Source organism: Enoplosus armatus, chromosome 4, assembly GCF_043641665.1.
Source record: "Enoplosus armatus isolate fEnoArm2 chromosome 4, fEnoArm2.hap1, whole genome shotgun sequence".
Lineage (NCBI taxonomy): Eukaryota > Metazoa > Chordata > Actinopteri > Centrarchiformes > Enoplosidae > Enoplosus > Enoplosus armatus.
Window position 1 is genome coordinate 11,711,786 of NC_092183.1, and position 19,637 is coordinate 11,731,422.

The window sequence follows — 19,637 nt, forward strand, 5'->3', positions numbered from 1 at the left end:
GGGGATAGGAGATGGAGGTGTGTGTGTGTGTGTGTGTGTGTGTGTGTGTGTGTGTGTACGTGAGCTCGTGAAGGACTGAAAGAGAGAGAGAGAGAGAGAGAGAGAGAGAGAGAGAGAGAGAGGCTGAGTTTGGGCAAGTCTGGCAATGGGCAAAACAATTACAATCTCCCTACGGGGTGAAAAGGGTATGAACACATGCACACGCACACACTACACACACACTACACACACACAACAGAATTATCTCTTTGTCCCTGGACACAGAGTATGTTCCTGCATTTTTGGAACAGGAAGCAACTCTGCGTGTGTGGTGTGGGTGTGCCGGACGTTTATCCAGATAGACACAATTTCATGCACAGACATGAACACACTGACAGCAGCAATGGAGATAAAATTCGTAGTCTAAAACATGTTGATTATTTGAATATGATTTTTGTAATACAGTCAGCTCTCATGCCAATAGAACCTTGAATTCAATTGCACTGAATAAAAGCAGTGAGACCACCAGAGAGTCCTTCATATCCAAAAAGCATCAAATAAAATCAGGAAAAGTTTTTTGGCTGCTCCCTGCCTGTCTGGTTTATGACTCTAATAAAACACAAGCATTAGAGTGGAGTGGCTTTCTGCTTGCACTGTGTGTATGTGTGTTGATGTGTGTGCACTCGCACTGTCACAGTATATCAGTGCTGTTTATTAATTTATTGAGTGTTTTGTCCACTGGTCAAATAGTGCTCCACCAAGCCAAAGGCTCTTAAGAGGGAGTTACTTTCAATTTTTATTCTCCAGTGAATAAGGTTGTTTGATTGTACTTTGCTTTTAGGTTACATGTGTGTGTCTCTATGTTTGTGCATATTTTCAAATCTCTGTGGCTTCGCAGATGATTGCATAGATACAACAGTTAAAAAAAAAAAATTAACAAGACTGTCAAGCTAAATCAAACACCACTTGAGATCATGTAATACTCTCGCAGAGCCAAGATGAGTCGTCAGATGTAATATGGTTTGCTGCACAGTGTGCAATACACCACTGAGCCGTTATGTTGTTATGAAGTTAGAGCTGTGCTTTATATGTAGTCAAATAGAAACAATTAAAGAGGCAGGCTACCAAACGGCAGAATTTAAGTGTTAAATATACATACATAAAACTGTTATTTACTAATTCAGTAACTATACATGTGAAGCTGTCATCATGCAGTTACAAATAGCAGAGTGAGGTAGACTGTTTCCAGATCAACATGAGGAAAATCCATTAAACAGTTTGATTTGTTGTATTGCTCAATGTTGTTGTGACAAGATGCAGTAATATGAAGACAGATATCAGCAGGATTTACATAATGCAACCATGTACAAGTAGTGAAATAATAGCAATGCTGCCAAAGTTACAAACAGACGACTGCATTCTCTGATTTGCTAGTACCTCTTATTGTAATTTCAATGAATTGTGTTCAACACTTTAACACAGCAAGTAGTTGAAACAATGACATCTGACAGCAACGCCAGGGACTGTTGTTGCTATACTCGTGCGTGTACAGTATATAGCTGATATAGCTATCAGCCTCCCAATGTGGGGTTATCCATATCCATGTCACAGTGCAATATGTCCAGGCATCAACATCATCTCTGTCAGAGCTGAAGGGAGGAGGGAAAGAATGATGTCACTCTAGGAGGTCTATGTGCTTTCTCACCTGGTACAACAATTTTTGAATGTGAATTTAAAGGAAGTATTTCATGTGGAGCCTTGAGGGCAAAGATTCATTACAAAAAAATGAAATGTAGTTTTCAGTTGAAGGTCAGTACTGCTTTAAAGGAGGAGCCATAACAAAAATAATTTCACGGTGATCCTTTTCCATCTGCAGTGAAAGACTCTCTTTGTGTATTTAGAGAGGGGAAGCTGGCTGTCAAGCAGCCATACAGACGGACACAAAGACAGAGAGACAGAAAGAGGGAGAGAGAGTGTGCACTGGTCAATGCTCAGTATGGGCAGGAAGGAAACCTTTCAATAGAGATGCACTTCTGACCTATTCAAATGACACTTTCTCGTGCACGGACACACAAACACACATTATTCAAAGTCCCAAAAGTCTGGTTGGATCTGGTTTGTCCCCAGCTGTCAGCTGCTGGACTCCATCACACACACATGCACACACAAAAAAGCATCATATTGCCTCTTGTAAAATGTCAGTGTTGCCATGGATACACCCCTCTTGCATCCCCCAAGCAACACCTCCTACGATTAGTAGGGAGGTTAATTGGATTGTTGCAATTTATCACTGAATTAAGATGACAGATTGAGATCGAAAAAGAGGAAGTGGAAAAGAGAGAAGGGGGGAAAATGGATGGAAATGTATAAAGCTGGAAGAACGAAGAGAGGTTAACATCTTTGCAATTTAGCCATGACTATTGCAGAGAGGAGGAAGGATAAATCTAGGAGAGAATGATGAGCAGAGAAATGTCAATGCATCAAGGAAGCCACGTTTGCTCAGTATTTATATGTATTTGTGTTTGTTTGACAGTTGTTTGTTAGGCAGATAAATGGACAAATTAAGGCAGGATGGCAGCAGGAGGAGGGTTTCCAGGCTCTGAGTGATGGAATGGCCGTAGAAAATGAGATGTCTTTGGTCTCTATGGCAGCAAACAAGACTGTTCTGAGCATTCACATCAGAGAATGCAGACACAAAGATGCGGAGAACAGACAGAAACATGGACGGGAGGCAAGAAGAACAGGGCATAAGACTAAATGATATTGGTCCTGGTTTCCATGGTAGCTTAATTCAGTGCAAGTCTACTTTGTATGTGTCATATTATAGTGTGGAGAAACAGAAAATGAGGAGGGTCAAGAGGCAGAGAGGAAGGAGAGCCCAATGACCTAAAGGATGGTTGTGTTGTTTTTTTAGATACAGGTAATAACGGGAAGTCAGTATACAAATGCAGCAAGGTGCAGTTGTGTGACACTGCATGATGTTGATTAGCAGATGAAGGCTGATGTAAAACAAAAAATAAATAAACAAGTTGGTTGACAGTAATGAGATTGAGATGTTTTTGTGTTTGAACATAAAATGAACCCTTGTTTTAAAATGCTACCACAGATGAAGATTTAAATCTGCTGTCAAGACAAAGTCACAGCCTGCCTCTTTCATTTACCAGCCATTTCCCAACGCCTCTTGAGTGTTCTACTCTGGGTAAAGGGCCTCATGTTACACAAGCGACTCACAAGCTTTCAGTCACCGTCAGGAAACGGACTACACAATAAAAAGAATACCGGAGCTATAAGAGTCCAATCAGATGGGGAAAGCCTGAGGAAACCACAATGTAGCTAAAAATGTGACAGATGTTTTATTTTGTGTTCAGAGTGCTTGAAGTATATTCAGAGGCTGAACTGCTTTGCAAACCTGAAAGTAAACACAAAAACACTTTCCACAAATGAACCAAAAACTTACATAAATAAGAAAACAACGCTTCATTCATTTCATAATTGAGGAGGTCATTTATTTTAAGTTGAGCTTTTTAGATGTGAACAGCACAAGTGAAAACAGGAGGGACTCTTTTGCTCTTCTTTGTCTTCCCACTTTATTGACTTAATTCCCTCCTCATACACATAACCAGAACCAGTAAACAGTCCGGCACAATTTCATTTCCTACAGTTAACAAGTTTTAATGTGTCCTCTGAGTGACGTCATCGGAGGACACTGAACCTTGTTGTGTTAATCAAAAGTAAATGAAATAACGCTGAAGAAACATTCATAATAGAGCCCACAGATTCATCGGGGAAAATACTGCATTTTTTTCAAATAAGGATTTGGTGGAATATAATAGGAGAAGTCAAGCATTACAAAGTCAAGCATTACAACTAATCAAAGGAGATTGATTGTGAATAGAATGTATCATTGTATCAAGGTATTTTTTAACTCGCATTAAACGGTAGTTGATACTAATATTAAATCCTACTCCTACTGCTGAACCGCTGAGTATCAACAACTCCATAGCTCTGTGCAGCTTTTAGCCACGTTAAGCTGTATGAAAGCATGAAACAGCAGAGAGCTAAAATAAACAGTGGCTGATAAATACAGGTAAGCATCTGGCAAGCTAAAGGCTTATTTTCACATTAGCCATGATGAACTGAAAATTATTTTCTGTGAGATTTGGAAACGTTCTGCCCCCTACTGGCAAAAAATATTTAATGGAGCTTAAAGCTTTTAATCACAAGTCATGTTTTTAACCAGTAGCATTCAACAGTGAAAGAGGAAAACGGGAAAAAGAAAGAACTCTATCAGGCCTGTATAAAATTCTAGAGGTTTCTATTTTCAACAGCCTGTAGGTTGTTCATCATCCACAAACCCTTCAGTAATCATTAAAGAAGCACACACACTTACACCACCTCAAGGACAATGGAAGTTCTCCGGCCACATAATGTCCAACTGTAACTTGAGATTTAAAACAACGTAAACAATTGCCTCAAACAGAAATTTAATGCTACAATCTGCTGTTGCTCTATGCAGTAAATCAAATTCTATGCCAGTAATGTTCAGTGCTATGCATGTCTCCAATCCAGTGCATGAAGGAGGGGGTCTTCTAAATCTTTTAAACGGCACATTAATGTTTTATGAACATGGAAGACCATCCAACGTTGCAATATTCTGAGAAAATCTAAATGCCTTCATTACAGAAATCAAGTCCTCCATTTGTTTGCATTCTGACTGAAGTCCCTGCTGCCAAAATAGACGAGGGCTGAGAGAGTGAGAGACGCGCTGCCCTTTTAGTATTAAGTTTTGCTTCTTGTTCATGTGTGTACATTATCACAGTGTATTCATCAACATGACAAGGTCTGATTTAGTTAATCTCATCACACTCATGCAGTCAAGTGTTTCTCACACCCTTAAGGCATTTGCTTCATGCTGACTTTAGCACTATACCACATCGTTCCTGTGAACCACAGAGAGTTCCACTCTGTCAGGACAGATCAATTGAAAAGATGACAAATCTTCTAAATATATATTTCAGTCACTCTAATCCATTGAAACTTTAATTAAGAACTTAAGAAGATGGAACTTTTATACACATCCCATTTTGAATTAGCAGCCCTTATAATTAATCTTCACAGCTACTGAAGAATTTTCACAAAAATCTTTTGTATCGCATTAATGCGAGCAAATATTTTGAGAAAGTCAAGTAATAAAAACATTTCCTTGTTTGTGTTTACTGTTTTAGTTTTGTTGCAAATGGAAAAGGTTAGCAGCCCACATGCCTCTTGCCATCCTCTGACAAACACCACAGTATCCCATGTGTGTTTTCTCAACTCTGTCTAAAAAGTATCACAGCAATCAATATTCTACAAAAGCAGCACTTACAAAGCCTGCCCAATGTCACCACAAATCCTGTAGTGTTCACTGAATTGCTACATGTGTAGTAACACTGACACATGTAGCGGAGCACTTCTGGTGTGTAATGCCTTTCAGTAAAGGTAGTCATGTCCTCGGAAATGGTAAAGGCTGGTAAATGAAAACGTAAGGTTTCAGGAAGGCCATGTAATAGTGTCTCTCACCATTCATTGCTTAAAAGCAAATTTTATTATTGTCATTTTATTTATATTTTAAAGTCCAAGGTGAGCCTCTCTGCCTCTGTGTGATCTTTGGTGCTGTCCATGTTGCTGAATCTTCTCATCTGCCATTTACAGTGCATGTACAAATATGACATTTCAAGGAGACAATAATCAAAATAACGTGTAAACAAATGATCAAAGCTTTGCTGTGGAGCTGCAACTAACAATTACTTTCAATGAATGAAATTGGTAGCATTATTTCCCCATGATTTGGGATGATTTTTGCTCTGGATTAAGTGCTGAATTTTGCAGCTGTCCACACGATATACTATGCGTGGGTATGATCATTAAGAGAATGAATCATATTCTTAGATTAGTCATTCATGTGCCTGCTATCCTTGAGATTATTTCTTTAGTCCATTAAATAATAGTAAAATTAAACTGCTTCTCATTTTGATGGGGACTCCCACTTTCCATTTACAGGAACTAACAGGCAGTCACAGATGCTGGCAGGCTCTGTCAAGACTATGTCGTTCTTAGGCTGCACACCTAGCGAAGGTGTGAGGGGATTTCTTTTTAATCTGTGTGTGTGTGTGTGTGTGTGTGTGTGTGTGTGTGTGGGTGGCAGTGTGTACATACATGTGGTTGTGTGCCCTGTGTGTCAGGACTAAACTGAGATGAAAAATAAGCTGAGACAACTATTGAGTTCCCTCCCTCCTGTGGTCTCCTCCTGCTCCCCTTTTCCTCGCCCCCCACCTTCCCATAGACTGTTATCCAATTAGGTGATTCTCGTTGCTTTAATCGATGGAGACATGAACGGGCACACACTGACATGCATACGGACACACACACAACTCCACCCATTCCCTAAGTAGTGCCTATCCCGGTTACTATGGATATGAGGGGATAGGGTGTAGAGAGTGAAATGTGAATATAAGTGACAGGAGCAGATCCACAATTAAGCACCATGCAGGAGGAAGAAAGGGAGGGAGAGGGTGATTTAATCCAAGCCCCTTTACACACACACACACACACACACAACCCTCAGGGCAGAGAACACAGCAAATCATTTGGATAAAGTATTTAAATAGATTATTCTATTTAAAATCTAGTTGGATGGCTCTATCGTAATGTGGTCTGCATTGTTAGAGATATGGTTTTTGTGATGTGCCATTTTTTATTTCTCATTTCAGTATAATGGTTCTATTGCTTCATGGATAAGAGGATTTTTTGTAGAAAACAGAGGGCAGTTCTAATGTAGTGATGCAGAGATGCAGGCAGGAGACAGATGTGCATACTCTCTAACTTGGCATACTGTTTGAATTATTGTCCTCACAATTGGACTAGACATTATCCTATAATAATCATGTATATATTCATTTCTGCCACTGAGCCACATTTCCCTATGTATCATATCCAAAAGTGAGTCAGAAAGTGAACTCTGCTACAATTTCTTCTATGTTCGATAACAACAAGAACCAGACATAAATCATTAATTTCAAGGGAAGTCACGCAAATATTGAGAGTAAATGACATGGTTACTGAGGTTCACAGAATTTGTGAGAGTCAGTTTTGTGTGGAAAATCCTGCACCTCTGAAGATCATGCTCAAAAAGTGCAGGTGTTTCTAATAAGTAAGGTTATGGTGAGAAAAAGAAAGTTAATCAACTTTTATTCTGCAGACATTTCAATGTGTAAGAGTAACACAAAAAAATCTGGTGAACCCATTTTTATAGCACCAAATACAGGAGGGATGGGGAGTGGCAGTGTTGTGCTTGTTAAACTTGAATGAATATATATATGTAGACACACACACTCCACCCTCCACTCTGAGCTTCTGCTGGACCTGCTCATTGTATTTAAGTATTATTACATTATGATTTTTTTTTTTTTTCCTTGGTGATCTCCCACTAATCCCACCTCTGAACTGCACCTACTGAGCTCACAGAACGCAGAATGTGTCTAGGAGACCCAAATCCCAAATGCTGATTGCATAATTAGCTTCTATCTTAGCAAATCTGGTACTACTTAAGCACAGATTGCCAGCACAAACTGAATGAAAGACAAGGCGCAAATTATCCCTTTACGCTTTCATGTAGGTAAATATAGCCCTTAGAAAGGACATGCGGTTCATGCTGCTATTAATCACATTATCGACCACAGCAGGTTCTCACCATTTACAAATAATTAGCAATAGCAATCCTTTACTGAACTAAAGTGCCAGGATATTTATGATTTTTCTATCTACACTGCAGTTGCATGTTAGCAGAATTAGCAGCAAGTGAAAGGTAACTGTAACATCTGTTATTATTTCATAATTTATAACTACTTGCTGTGGTTCAACAAACACATGCACGAAGGCAAATTTAGGACATTTTGAGAATGTGTCAGTGACCTTGTCAGGTCAGAGAGTTTAATTACCTGCCTAATATAAAGGATGTGCGGCTTAATAGCACTTAAAATGTAAAAATATTTAAATCTTTTAAATTGATGTAACCAGTTGTCTTTTGTTTCTGCTTAAAAACCAAGCAAAGCAACTGAAACCATAATACATGAGAGAAAGACAATTGATTTGCCAGCCAAGTTAGCAGTTAGTTAGACAAATACCCAGATAGACAGGCAGATAGGGAGACAGGCAATCAATTCAGCAGCCAGCTAACTACACAAACAGACGGGCAAACAGAAAGACCGGCAGGCAGACTGGCAGCTAAATCAGTCAGGCGGTCTGTTCAGTACCAGGCAGACAGGAAGACAGGGAAGTATTCATTGACCCTCCCACAAATTTGGACAGACCAGTCAACAGACTGAGGGATTTGGAGGCCTGAAGCTGGTTGAAGTCCAAAGCAAAAAATGTATTAGTGGCATTTCATCAGCCCTTACTAAAGCCTGTACTGTCAAAAGATACTGTATGCTCTTGAGAAACTAACTCAGATTCTCCTTATGAGCTTTCTAACAGCACTAGACAGTGGTGTACCTGGCAGCTCCTTGTAACTGTGTCTATATTTATGAATGTGATGTATGAGATTGCTGAAAAAGAATGTGCACAATCAGCAAAAAAGCATTCCCTGGAAAAGTTTAAAACAAGAAGTTACAGAATAATTCCAGCACAAAAGACAACTTAAAATACACAAAAATGTAAGGACCAGAGAAAGACAGAAAAGAACACACACTGCAGGATTCAGGAATATGCTGTTGGCTCAGTCTGCTTGGTCAAAGAGCAAGCGTTCAAATGCTGCCTCCTGCTGTGCTGTCACATCACTCTACTCACTGTCTTTATTTCGCACAGTGTTGATATTCTAAACAAGACACTTGAGATGCAAGCTGCTCACTGTCCTCGAAATAAAGAAGGAAGAAACAAACACAGACATTTAGCCTATGTGCACACAGAGCCCAGATAACAGAACTACTCAGGTCGGGACTTCAAAGAATTACAGCCTGACTACCAAGCAACATTGCAGAGTCCTTATATCAAAGCAACTGCTTTAAAAAGGCTCTTAGAGGTACGCAAACACACATACACATACAATTCATCCACACAAGGTCCTCTGAGCTAATCTTGGAAAAAGAGATACACTTAAGAATTGGCTGCCATTGTTTGCTACAGGCATGCAGCCTGATGCCTGTTTGACTGAAATGCAAAAATGCTCACAGATGTATTCTCTCTACTCTCTCCTTCACTCTCTCTGCCAAGGCTAATGTAATATTTCCTTGTGTGTGTTTATTTCAGTGTGTGCACGGGTGTTGATAATGAGGCCTTTGAATTTGATTATCAGTTAATTAAATCATTGAAGGGATACTAAGTTTTTTCATGTTTTTTTCCTGTTGCCTCTTTAAATCAATTGGTTTTGGTTTATCTGAAGTCAATAAGACAATTCTGCCGAGAGGTAAGAACGATATATGATTAATTATAAGTTTCAAATACTGCAGTGCAAAAACAAACCGCCCTCTACATAAATACGGCCGTATCGGGTGTCTGAGCAAGCAGCTTATTACGACCATATTTACGTCTTGGAAATAGGCTTTAAAAAGATTTTTGATACGTTTAAATGAATCAAAGGGTGTAGGTATAGTACTTTGCTTGTCTGGTTGATTTAATCTGGTGCCAAATCATGTTTCACTGTCGTAAACAAGAAAGGTCATGCTTATAGTGTGCAGGAAAAGCTTGATATGTCTACATTACGCCACAGTAAAGAATAGATAAATAAAACATATTTAAATCTGAATGCAAGCTGCTCTTACTGATGTTTTTGTTTCCCTTTAAAATAATTTTAAAAGGAGTACGAGTATCAGAGGAAGAGAATAAACAAAAAGCACATGAACAATGTGCAGCTGTATCACACCAATAAGTAAGAACTGTATGTGCCTCAGCTCATTACTTCTGTATTTTGGTTAATTCCCTTTTCATTCTAAATTAATTCGCTCAATGATTCCAAAAGGCAGCCAGCCAGTCATAAACACTCACACACACACACACACACACACACACACACTTGGGCAATGAATGTTTATCATCCCATTTTAATTTGTGCCTACATATGAGCTTCTCCATAAGGAGCTTGTACTCAATGCAATATGTTTCTGTGATTATGGGTACCAGTCCATATGGGCAGCAGTTGTATCTGACCCAGACAGCCTGATTGTTGAACCAATGAGCTCATTCCTACTTGTAATACTACTACTTGCATTAATGCATCAATTACGTGATTCATTCCAAGATATAATTTGCAGCAATTCAGGATTAAAATGGTTACAGAGATAAAGTGAATGTGCAATTGAAAGTTGCTTGGCCATCAGATGTACAGTAGAAGTGAGTACTTGTGTTGCCCACAATTAATCTTTGACCATCAAAAAACTTCACAATGATTTTTCACTACAAATATAATTCCTTCTAAAGTTGATTCCGACATTAATTCTTAAATTAAAACACAAGCTTTTGTTTGTGTGTTGTTGTGTGTGCTAGTGCCTCTGTGTGTACATATATTTTGTGTATGACTACTTTTGTCCAAGTTGTATGATGTTATTTTTGCTGTATGTGTTTGTGCCTGCTCTACAACACTGAAAACCAGATCACTGTAATGCCACAGTGCTACCCAGTACCACCCACACACACTTATCCCTATATTTCTGCCTATTTTAATGACATAATCATAAGTCCTGTAATGCCACATTTAACCTGCACACAGATAACGGTGTTGATGGCAAGTAAGACTGCTGCTAGCAGCTCAACAGTCCTGTAGAGAGCAAACACACTAACAAATAAAAGCTGCTTTCATGACTGAAAACATTGAACAGAAAGTTGACAGTATAACATCTACAAAAAAATACTTTTACATCTCATTTGTTTTATGATACTATGAAGTGGCAGTAGTCATAAAATATGTGACAGTATAGTTCTGTTTTTAAATGACTTTCTTTAGAATCTGTATGTCTATAAGATGTTGGAAATAAACTTCAACAGCAACAAACCAAACTGCATAATTTGCAGTTACATTTTGTATTACATTTGCTGATGTTAATGCAGGGAGATGATGGGTACGTACTGTAAATCTGTAAACAAAAATTTGATAAATGTATCTGACAAATGTGTTCACTTTCAAGTTTGTGAACAGACAAAACATTAACTACAAGTACTAGGCTCTTATAGTACATTGAATCCTGACCTCATTCATTAAATCTGTGTAACAATGTGTGTATACTGTCTGCTTCTGCACTTCTACACCTGAGGGTCTTTTTGATGAATTAGTCAGATTATGATATCAAATTTAAAAAGGCATGTGTTGTACTAGAGCATTATTAAAAGATTATTGACCCCATAAAGCTTACACAGGATTCTTTCAAATGAAATGCTCAATTTAGAATCAAGTCTGTTGATTGTGGTTGGGAAACAGCGGCAACATTATATAACTCTTTAACAGGCGTGTATGCATATCCAAATCTATGTACACATGGATGAAAATGAGTTATGTAGACGAGTGTATCCACTGTTTGACTACCATGTATCAACATTCCAGAGTCAATTTATTGTCCAAACTACATTTGCATGTAATAAACTGACTGACAACATCAATATAAACCAAAGCAAAAAGGGAAGAGGAAATAAATAAAACACTGCCCCATCCTCAGCTGACTGTGTGATGCGGGTCAATTCAGAGGACATGCAAGCCATGCATGAAAACCTAGGGAACATTAAAGACAGAGGCTGATTTTGTGCCAACTTTTTGATGTTGTGTTTTTACATGAATTCATTTCCTGTGCCTCAGTGTTCTCAATTTATTGAGGAGGTCAACAAAAGAAAACATGCAGGACCACAAAAGAGTGTTATGCTACTGAGATTTAAGTTGTGCACTCATACTAAAATCAATATTTTCTTTAGGTGGACTGTATATCATACACATTACATTCAATGTTTGCATTGGATCAATTGTAAGTATAAAGAACTGTTCAGGAACTGTTGGAATGGCTGACAAATTACAGAGCAGTGCTTACACAAGATTTGAAAAAAAATTGTTGCATGTTTCAGCAAAAGTGAAATTGGTAAACTATGAAACAAGCCTTTTCATTTTGGTCTGCCAAAGAACATTTGTGTGGCAAAAAGGAAACCTGCCCAGACGCACATTCATGTCCTCTTTTTGATTATGTCAACACAAAAAGAGCTTTGAATTTGAAATTTGACTTTGAAACTGATGCAACTGCTAGGCTGCTCCCAGACGCACACCTGTATGTTAAAACTCCAAGACAATGTAACATTATCATCCTACCTTCTTGCACAGCCTGGAAGGGGTTGTTCCCATCTACGAATTCCACAGAGATGGTGATCTTCTCTGTCTCCAAGATCTCGTTGTTCAAATTGAGATCTGCCACAGCAAGGCGAAACACCTCGTCGTCTTTCCGTGCTGACTCGTCGAAGATGGCGCCTATTGATAAGGAAGGAAGCAGAAAGGAAAGAGGAAACTATTACTCAGTACTAGAGGACTTCTGCAATGGAAAAAAAGGTTGGAGACAGAAATATGGTGATACAGAGGCTAGAAACCCAGACATATGCAGCCCACAAAGGTGAGCTCTCAGGGTCAACTTTTAATAACCTCCTACGATGTGCTCTCCAAAGAACTGTGGACTTCAAGTATCTGGACAGAGTGAGGGTGAGATGGGTCGACAACATTGTTCATTCTAAGGTCAAATACTGCCCAAGGGCACACTGACTCAGCCAAAATGGTCGCTGCACAAAGGGAAACGGAGGAAGAAAAGACTGGTGAGCGTCAGTATCTGTAGTGGCAGATAAAGTTCCCACTAGTCAATACTAAATTAGTCATAAAATAAATGTCGACCTGCAGCGTTGCTGAGACAGGCGAATGAGGCAGCATGTGGCGATGACTGGCTGGTAGAGATTTGGTCTTGCTTTGGTCTGTTACACACAATTAACCATGTGTTATATATTTCTCTCTTTCTTCCTTTTTAGCCTTTCATTTCATCCCAGTTTATCCCCTGAATCCATTGGGCTACTAATTGTGTAAAGCCAGCGCAGTGAAGCACTCCTAACTGTATTTCACTGACCAGAAAATAAGCCTCATATTATATAGTGCAAGTGTGTGTGTGTGTGTGTGTGTGTGTGTGTGTGTTCGAGACACAGGTTGCAAATTCCATTAATAACCAGACAGGCTACATTGGCTGAAGGCTGTTTTGTACCACTGTTGCTGTTATTTGGTCTTGTATAGTCCAATGAGTAGATTCTGTTGCTAATACTATAAATAATAATAGGTTTATGTCCTGAATTCCCACAGAGGCCAAACTTACTGAAGATAATATGCTGTCTTGGTAGTGCAGAGTGCAGTACTTTGGATAAAATAATTCTAAAAAAAAGTATATATCACTCTAATGTGATAAGACTGGTACTCTCATTCCAGGGATGTGTCTGAGAAACCCAGTTAATTAATTGAACGAATGTGTAGCTCCTGCCCTGTGTAGGTTAATATAATGTAATTAAAGAGTTTAAACAATACATTTAACTGACACAGAAGAACTCGTGCACAGCATTAATCTTAAAACCCTGAATCATACTTCAGCTCTGTCCTATTTCAAATGAACTGTTGATCAAATTTAACTTCTGAAGGGATTTCAATACAGCCTTTACACACACACACACACACACACACACACACACACCAAATTCAAACCCAACCGCTTTTTGAAGGCCGTTAGGAACCTTATGCTAAATGCATCTTCATCAAAAGGCCTCATTAAGTATGTATCCTTCAATTATTTGATCCATCAGCATTTGGCAACTGTAAATACCCTCCCACTGATTGAGTCCTGGTTGTTTTTATATTCATGCAGTATAGATGAGGTGAGACAAACAGGCCTGGACAAAGCGAAAAAGAGTGAAACACAAAGGCTCATTAACTATTCCATTAGAGATCAATTATGAATGGGGTTCGAATCAGCGTGAAGATGACACTGCTGGGGAAGGATTTGTATACATTTTAAACGAGCTCTGCGACACGGGGGGACAATGTTAGGTTGTGTATGTCTAGAGGACAAATGCACGGAGAGAGGAGAGGACATTATGTATGGTTTTAAACAAATACTTTGAGAGGAGGTGAGACAAAAAGGTGGAAATGTGTGTTGGAGCACTTAAGATCAGTGTTCTTCGCACTCCATCGTATCCACAGAAAGAAAAAAATATTAAAATTGGGGAGTTGCCATAGTAACCTGACGCATGCTTCGAGACATAAGGTAAAGCTGCACAGTGCAGCACAGTCCTCTCTTTGTTTTGTTTTTTTTCCCTCGCTCTCTTTGAAATATCCCGCCAGCAACAGTTGTCACAACAGTCACAAGAAGATATTAAAATGGAGCACTATTTGCAATTGTAGAGCTGTTAATCAGAAATGTTCCCTCCTTCCTTCTCCTTCTTCCACGATCTCTTAACCACCTACTCTTCTCTACTCTTCTCTATCTCTCTGTCTGACAGCTGTTGCACCTGTGCAGTGATTCATCAGCCACACTCTTTAATCTAGGAACAGTGAGCAGGCAGACACAGACGGAAACACAGATATTAAAACGCTGAGGAACAATATGAAAGAAAGAAAGAAATGTCTGAAGGCCTATGAAACTGATTTGAATCATCATTCAAATGTGTTTTAAACATCCTTTTATGCCTCAAAGTATGGATGAAAAATAATTAATCCTGTAATCTCACATTTGTGAGTCATGATGGAAACTTTTAGTTCATTTGCAAAGTAAGGCAATTTTGAAGGTGCATACAGCCAATGTATGTTGGAAGTGGAAATATTCTCATTGTGCACTTTGTCAGTCTCATACTATGGGAAAAGAATCCATATATATTGAATGTGTGTGAGAGGGAAAAGTAAAGAAGAGAGAGGAGAAAGGAGGTTGATGTGAATGACTGTTGTTCTCTATCTGTTATTTTAGAACATCACTGCTGATTTACGAACACGACGACACACAGACATCCATGTACACACATAACACACCGAATCCTGGCTCTTCTTCCTTTCCAGTAATGTGATTGTGAGCGCAAAGGCAAACGTCACCACATAAATCAACCAGGAAATAAAAGCAGTGAATCTTGCTTTACACAGACGCCCGAAGGGCGAGCACATACACACTCACGGCCATGCACGGACTTATCGTGACACACACACACAGAGCGTGTGGGCAGCAGCACTAAATCACCAACCTATTTCTAAACCATCCCTTCCATGACAACAGCATCATCAACAACAGTGGTCAATTTGAATGGATGTAGCATTCAAAAGTAGAGATCCCAAATTGTTTGGTCAAGAGGTATTGATCAAATGTCTGCCAGTGGTCAAATGTTTGGTATTAATTGCCCAGTTTGTTTGTATTGATAAAGAGGCAATAAATAACTTGTTTGTCTACTTACTGCCAAATAACCCCTTGGGATGGATGAGGGATGCTGGAGGTGAAAGAAAAATGAGGAGGGGAGCGTGTTGTCACTAGGAAGGACAAATAACTGATAAATCTGAGATCATTTTCTTCTACAATCTTCCATTGTACTGCTCGCAATATCATTTTTGAATCTCAGAAATGTTAATTATGAAATATTGTCTTTTTTCATTCACAGTATTTAATTTTAGTTTGAGCAAAACCTCAGTAATTCATTATCTGCCTCGCAACATCAAGAAATTATGCTGAAAAAGTTGCATCTGTATAAAATATCTTTAGCACTTTCCTTCTGATTTCAAAATTGCTCAATATATGACATTCCCAAACACCATCACAGCCTCTTTGCCAATTTTGGAAAGAAAATCCTGAAAGATGAAAGGATGATAATGGGCTAATGATTTAATATGTGGCCAAGCAGGTCTTCCCGGTAATTTCATGTCAGCTTTATTTCTATCTGGTATACTGAGCCCTGCACATTCTTACTCAATAGTCAACAGGAGCCTAACCAGAGGTTTTTAGGTTCTTATTTAGACAACTTCAACAAGAGAGTCTCGAGCCTTGCTAGCAGCTCAGTGAGGCTGTGTTTAGACACAGTAGTGCTTAGATGTAGAGCTAAATGCTAACATCAGCATACTAACATGCTAACAATGGGAATGGTTTCGTGAACCATAAAAATCTGTACCAAATTTCAAGGAAATCCGTCCAATAGTTTGAAATATTTCATAAGAAAACACAAATGTGAACCATATAGTGGGGCTGGAGAAGTCAGGGGATCAAAGTAACAAAGTAATTACGATTCATCCCCTGGGAACCATGGATATCCGTACCAAATTTCATGCTAATCCATCCAGTAGTGTTTGAGATATTTCCGTCCAGACCAAAGTGGTGGACCAACTGATAGACCGACATAGAGCCATGCCACTAGCATGGCTATAATAGTTTAGCCTGTCTCCTTTTATGACAGGATTTTACCCTCAGTCTTCTGAAAATGAAGATATTGAATAGCTTTCATAAGCTTCCGTCCAGTTGGCCTGGGAGCAGAAACAAGGCTATATTAATTTTAAACTTACATTTTTAAAGAGGAATAATTCATACAGCTCAGCCATCCGAGTAACTATATAAAAATCAGATAATGGCATTCAGGCAGACAAAGGCACATTGTTGAACGTACAAAACACGGCTCAATTTCCTTATTGAATGAACAAATTAGGATGGCACATCATCCAATGCAGAGTTATTATGTTCCCACACTCTATAAAGACCCAGTAATTAAGCCAGCTCCTTCTCAGGATAATCATTCAGCATGAGTGAGGAAATGATTGTTAAGAATGATTTTATGTTAAAAGAGACGGGCAACATGGGCAGAGGAGGTCAAAAATGATAGATGATAAATAGTTAAAAACAAAATTAGTTTCTTGTCATTCAGTTCGACTGACAGTTTTGAGGTTGCCATCTGTTTTAGGTAAAACAGCCACGAGCTCCACCAAATCCCTCTCCATCTGACTCTGTCTCTACACCTGCCTTCTGGTCTTTTACTCTCATTCACTCAAGCTCTTCTCTATTGTTACAACCCCCCCTCTCTTTCATTCTCTCTATCACCACATGTATCTGTCTGCCTCTCTCTTTCACAGAGACGACTCTGAACAGGGCACTGAAGATTTCTGAAATACTATGGGGGATCCAGTCTATCAAACAAACTCACACACCTGTTGTTGAGGATGCAGTTGATGACAGTAATGTGACGGGAACACTGACAGACTGACAAGGATAATGACTATGGAGGAATACACACACACACACACACACACACACACACACACACACACACACACGGGTGATGTATCGCTGATTTATGGCAAGGCTGGACCAAAGTGTTGCTGTCTCAATGTGATGATGAAAGCAAGGTGGTGGCGGCGCTGAGTGATGATGGTGATGAACAAGGCAGGTGATCGTGCTGCGGTGTCAAACGCACACACACACACACACACACACACACACACACACCCACGTGCGAGAACACACGAGGTCTGTTATTTACAGCAGTGATGTGAGAGCTGGAAGGGCGTGCATTTTGACACTTGGGAGGACAGTGTAGAATTAATGTGTGTATAAGAGAGGGGGAGGAAAAAAAATTCATGATAACAGGAGAGCAGAGCAAGCCAGTGGCACACGATAAGGACAGATATGAAAACAGCTCTAATATTTATCATAGAACCATGTGTATTTACTGTACCATTGACTATTTGTAGCAGAAATGTTGATACAAAAGTAGATATACTCAAGATACTGAATCATCCCTGACCATCTTTGTCCATATTCAGCACCTCAGTGTGTTGCAGATTGATTGAACAAACTATTTTGTATCGTCCAAAAGCCGCATTACCTTGTTAACAGGGCTTTGTATATAGCCTTCTGTATTTGAGCATATTTGAATTGTGTGTACAGGTATGTGTGTGAATGTATATGTGAGGTATACTGTACCTGCAAACTCTGTGTGTGTGTGTGTGTGTGTGTGTGTGTGTGTGTGTGCGCGCGCGCATAACAGAGGGATGTCTGAGATTCCAGTTTACCTCTCAGTGTATTAATGACGAAATCTCCCAGGTAACCTGATTTGTGCAAGAAATCCCCCCTTACACCTTTCCCGCACTTTTTTCTTTACAGGCGTGCAAATTATTTTGCTCCATCATTAGATAAGCAAGCGGCCAGGAGAATTTGTAGTCATAGTTCAGCAGAACTCCGGTCCTTTGCCACACTGTCACACAAAGCTGTGCCAATGTCGTTGCTATCTCTGCCAGGTCTCTCTCCCTGCCTTACCTTTTCCCATCGCCTGACTTGTTTCCCTTCTTTGTAGAGACCTACTGTAGATATCCAGGGCTTTGTTTCCTCCCACACAAATGAACATACTTTGAGTAGGTGGAGGATTTGTTTTGTGTCTCCATTCATTAGCCAGCAAGCTGAACACAATTTGGAAATAATCAATTCATCTAAGGCACGTTTAGATTCAGCCCCTGAGTGCGCATCCAGCAAAAGTTAAGGGCGGACAATTGATAACGCCGTTTTTCTTTTTATGTTTCTCTTCATGTCAGCTCTTGGCCGGTTCTGGCTAGGTCCAGCTCTTTTGCAAACCACAGCTGACTCAGCTCCAGTCCAGCCAGGCTTGCCTTGGATCTGTGGAGCTGGTGGCTGTGAGCCAGATGTCTATCTGAGCCCCAGCCTTAGTAGAAGCATCATTTACTTATACTTTAGCTGTATTAGAGTGATATCAAGATACTGAGTTGTATAGTCAGTGTACCTGTACCTGTATACAGGTGGCAGCAAAGGAACAATGATTGTTGCATTTTGCTGCTTCTCTAATTTCTCCGTCATATCAACTCGTTGCATTAAAAATAAAAAACCTTTTGCTTTGCAGCTCTGGATTTTCAAGCAATCTCTCTGTCTTTCGCAACCATGGGCCCTCGTTCCCTCTACATTTGACCCTGCCTCTCACTTTTTTTGCTGACTGATTTTCTCCATCTGTCTCTTCTCTTCATCCATTTAATATATCCACCCCATTCTCTTTGTTCTACACACAGTTCCAGCTATTCTTTTACCATTTTCCCTTCTACCTCTTTCCCTTTTTGCTCCTCAATTCTCCTTATGTCCCTGCTCTCCTACCAGTTTTGCACATCCTTCTCTGCATGCTTCTATCTCCCTGGGCATCACTCTACTCACTCTCCCTTCTCTCTGCCCTCATCCTCTCCGACTCCCTCCTTCCTTGTTCAATATGGCGCCCTGTGTGACATTTAATCCGACTGGCTTGGAAGGCGTTGATGTCTTTGAAGACCGCTGTGTGTGTATACATACAGAGAGACCAGGAGAGAGAGACTTCATTCAGAATGCGCTAACATTTGCATTGTATTTGAATTTTCATGGCATTAAAACAAATCACGCACAAATTGCCAACCATTTTCCAAAGCATAGCATCTGTAGTTGTTGGAGAGATGCATTTTTTCTACCTAGTCAAAGTAACTGTTCTCACATACACCAGAACACTATGCAGAGATATGTAATACATCACAACAACAACATGTTTTCTTCTTTACCTTCAAATAAGTAATATTTACCTCTTTTGCAAAAGATACATTGTCATTGGGCGGCAATGCAGTTAAAAGCCTTGATACCTTGAGGGCCGTTCCCTGC

General features: G+C 39.6%; 1 protein-coding gene across 1 annotated transcript in view; it reads right to left on the bottom strand.

Annotated features, from left to right (window-relative positions):
• grid2 (glutamate receptor, ionotropic, delta 2) overlaps positions 1-19,637 on the bottom strand; it is a 441,727-nt gene that overhangs the window by 356,566 nt on the left and 65,524 nt on the right. Inside the window, exon 2 of the mRNA XM_070904482.1 lies at positions 12,293-12,448. Coding sequence (XP_070760583.1) covers positions 12,293-12,448 — 156 coding nt within the window. The remainder of the gene's footprint in view (positions 1-12,292; positions 12,449-19,637) is intronic.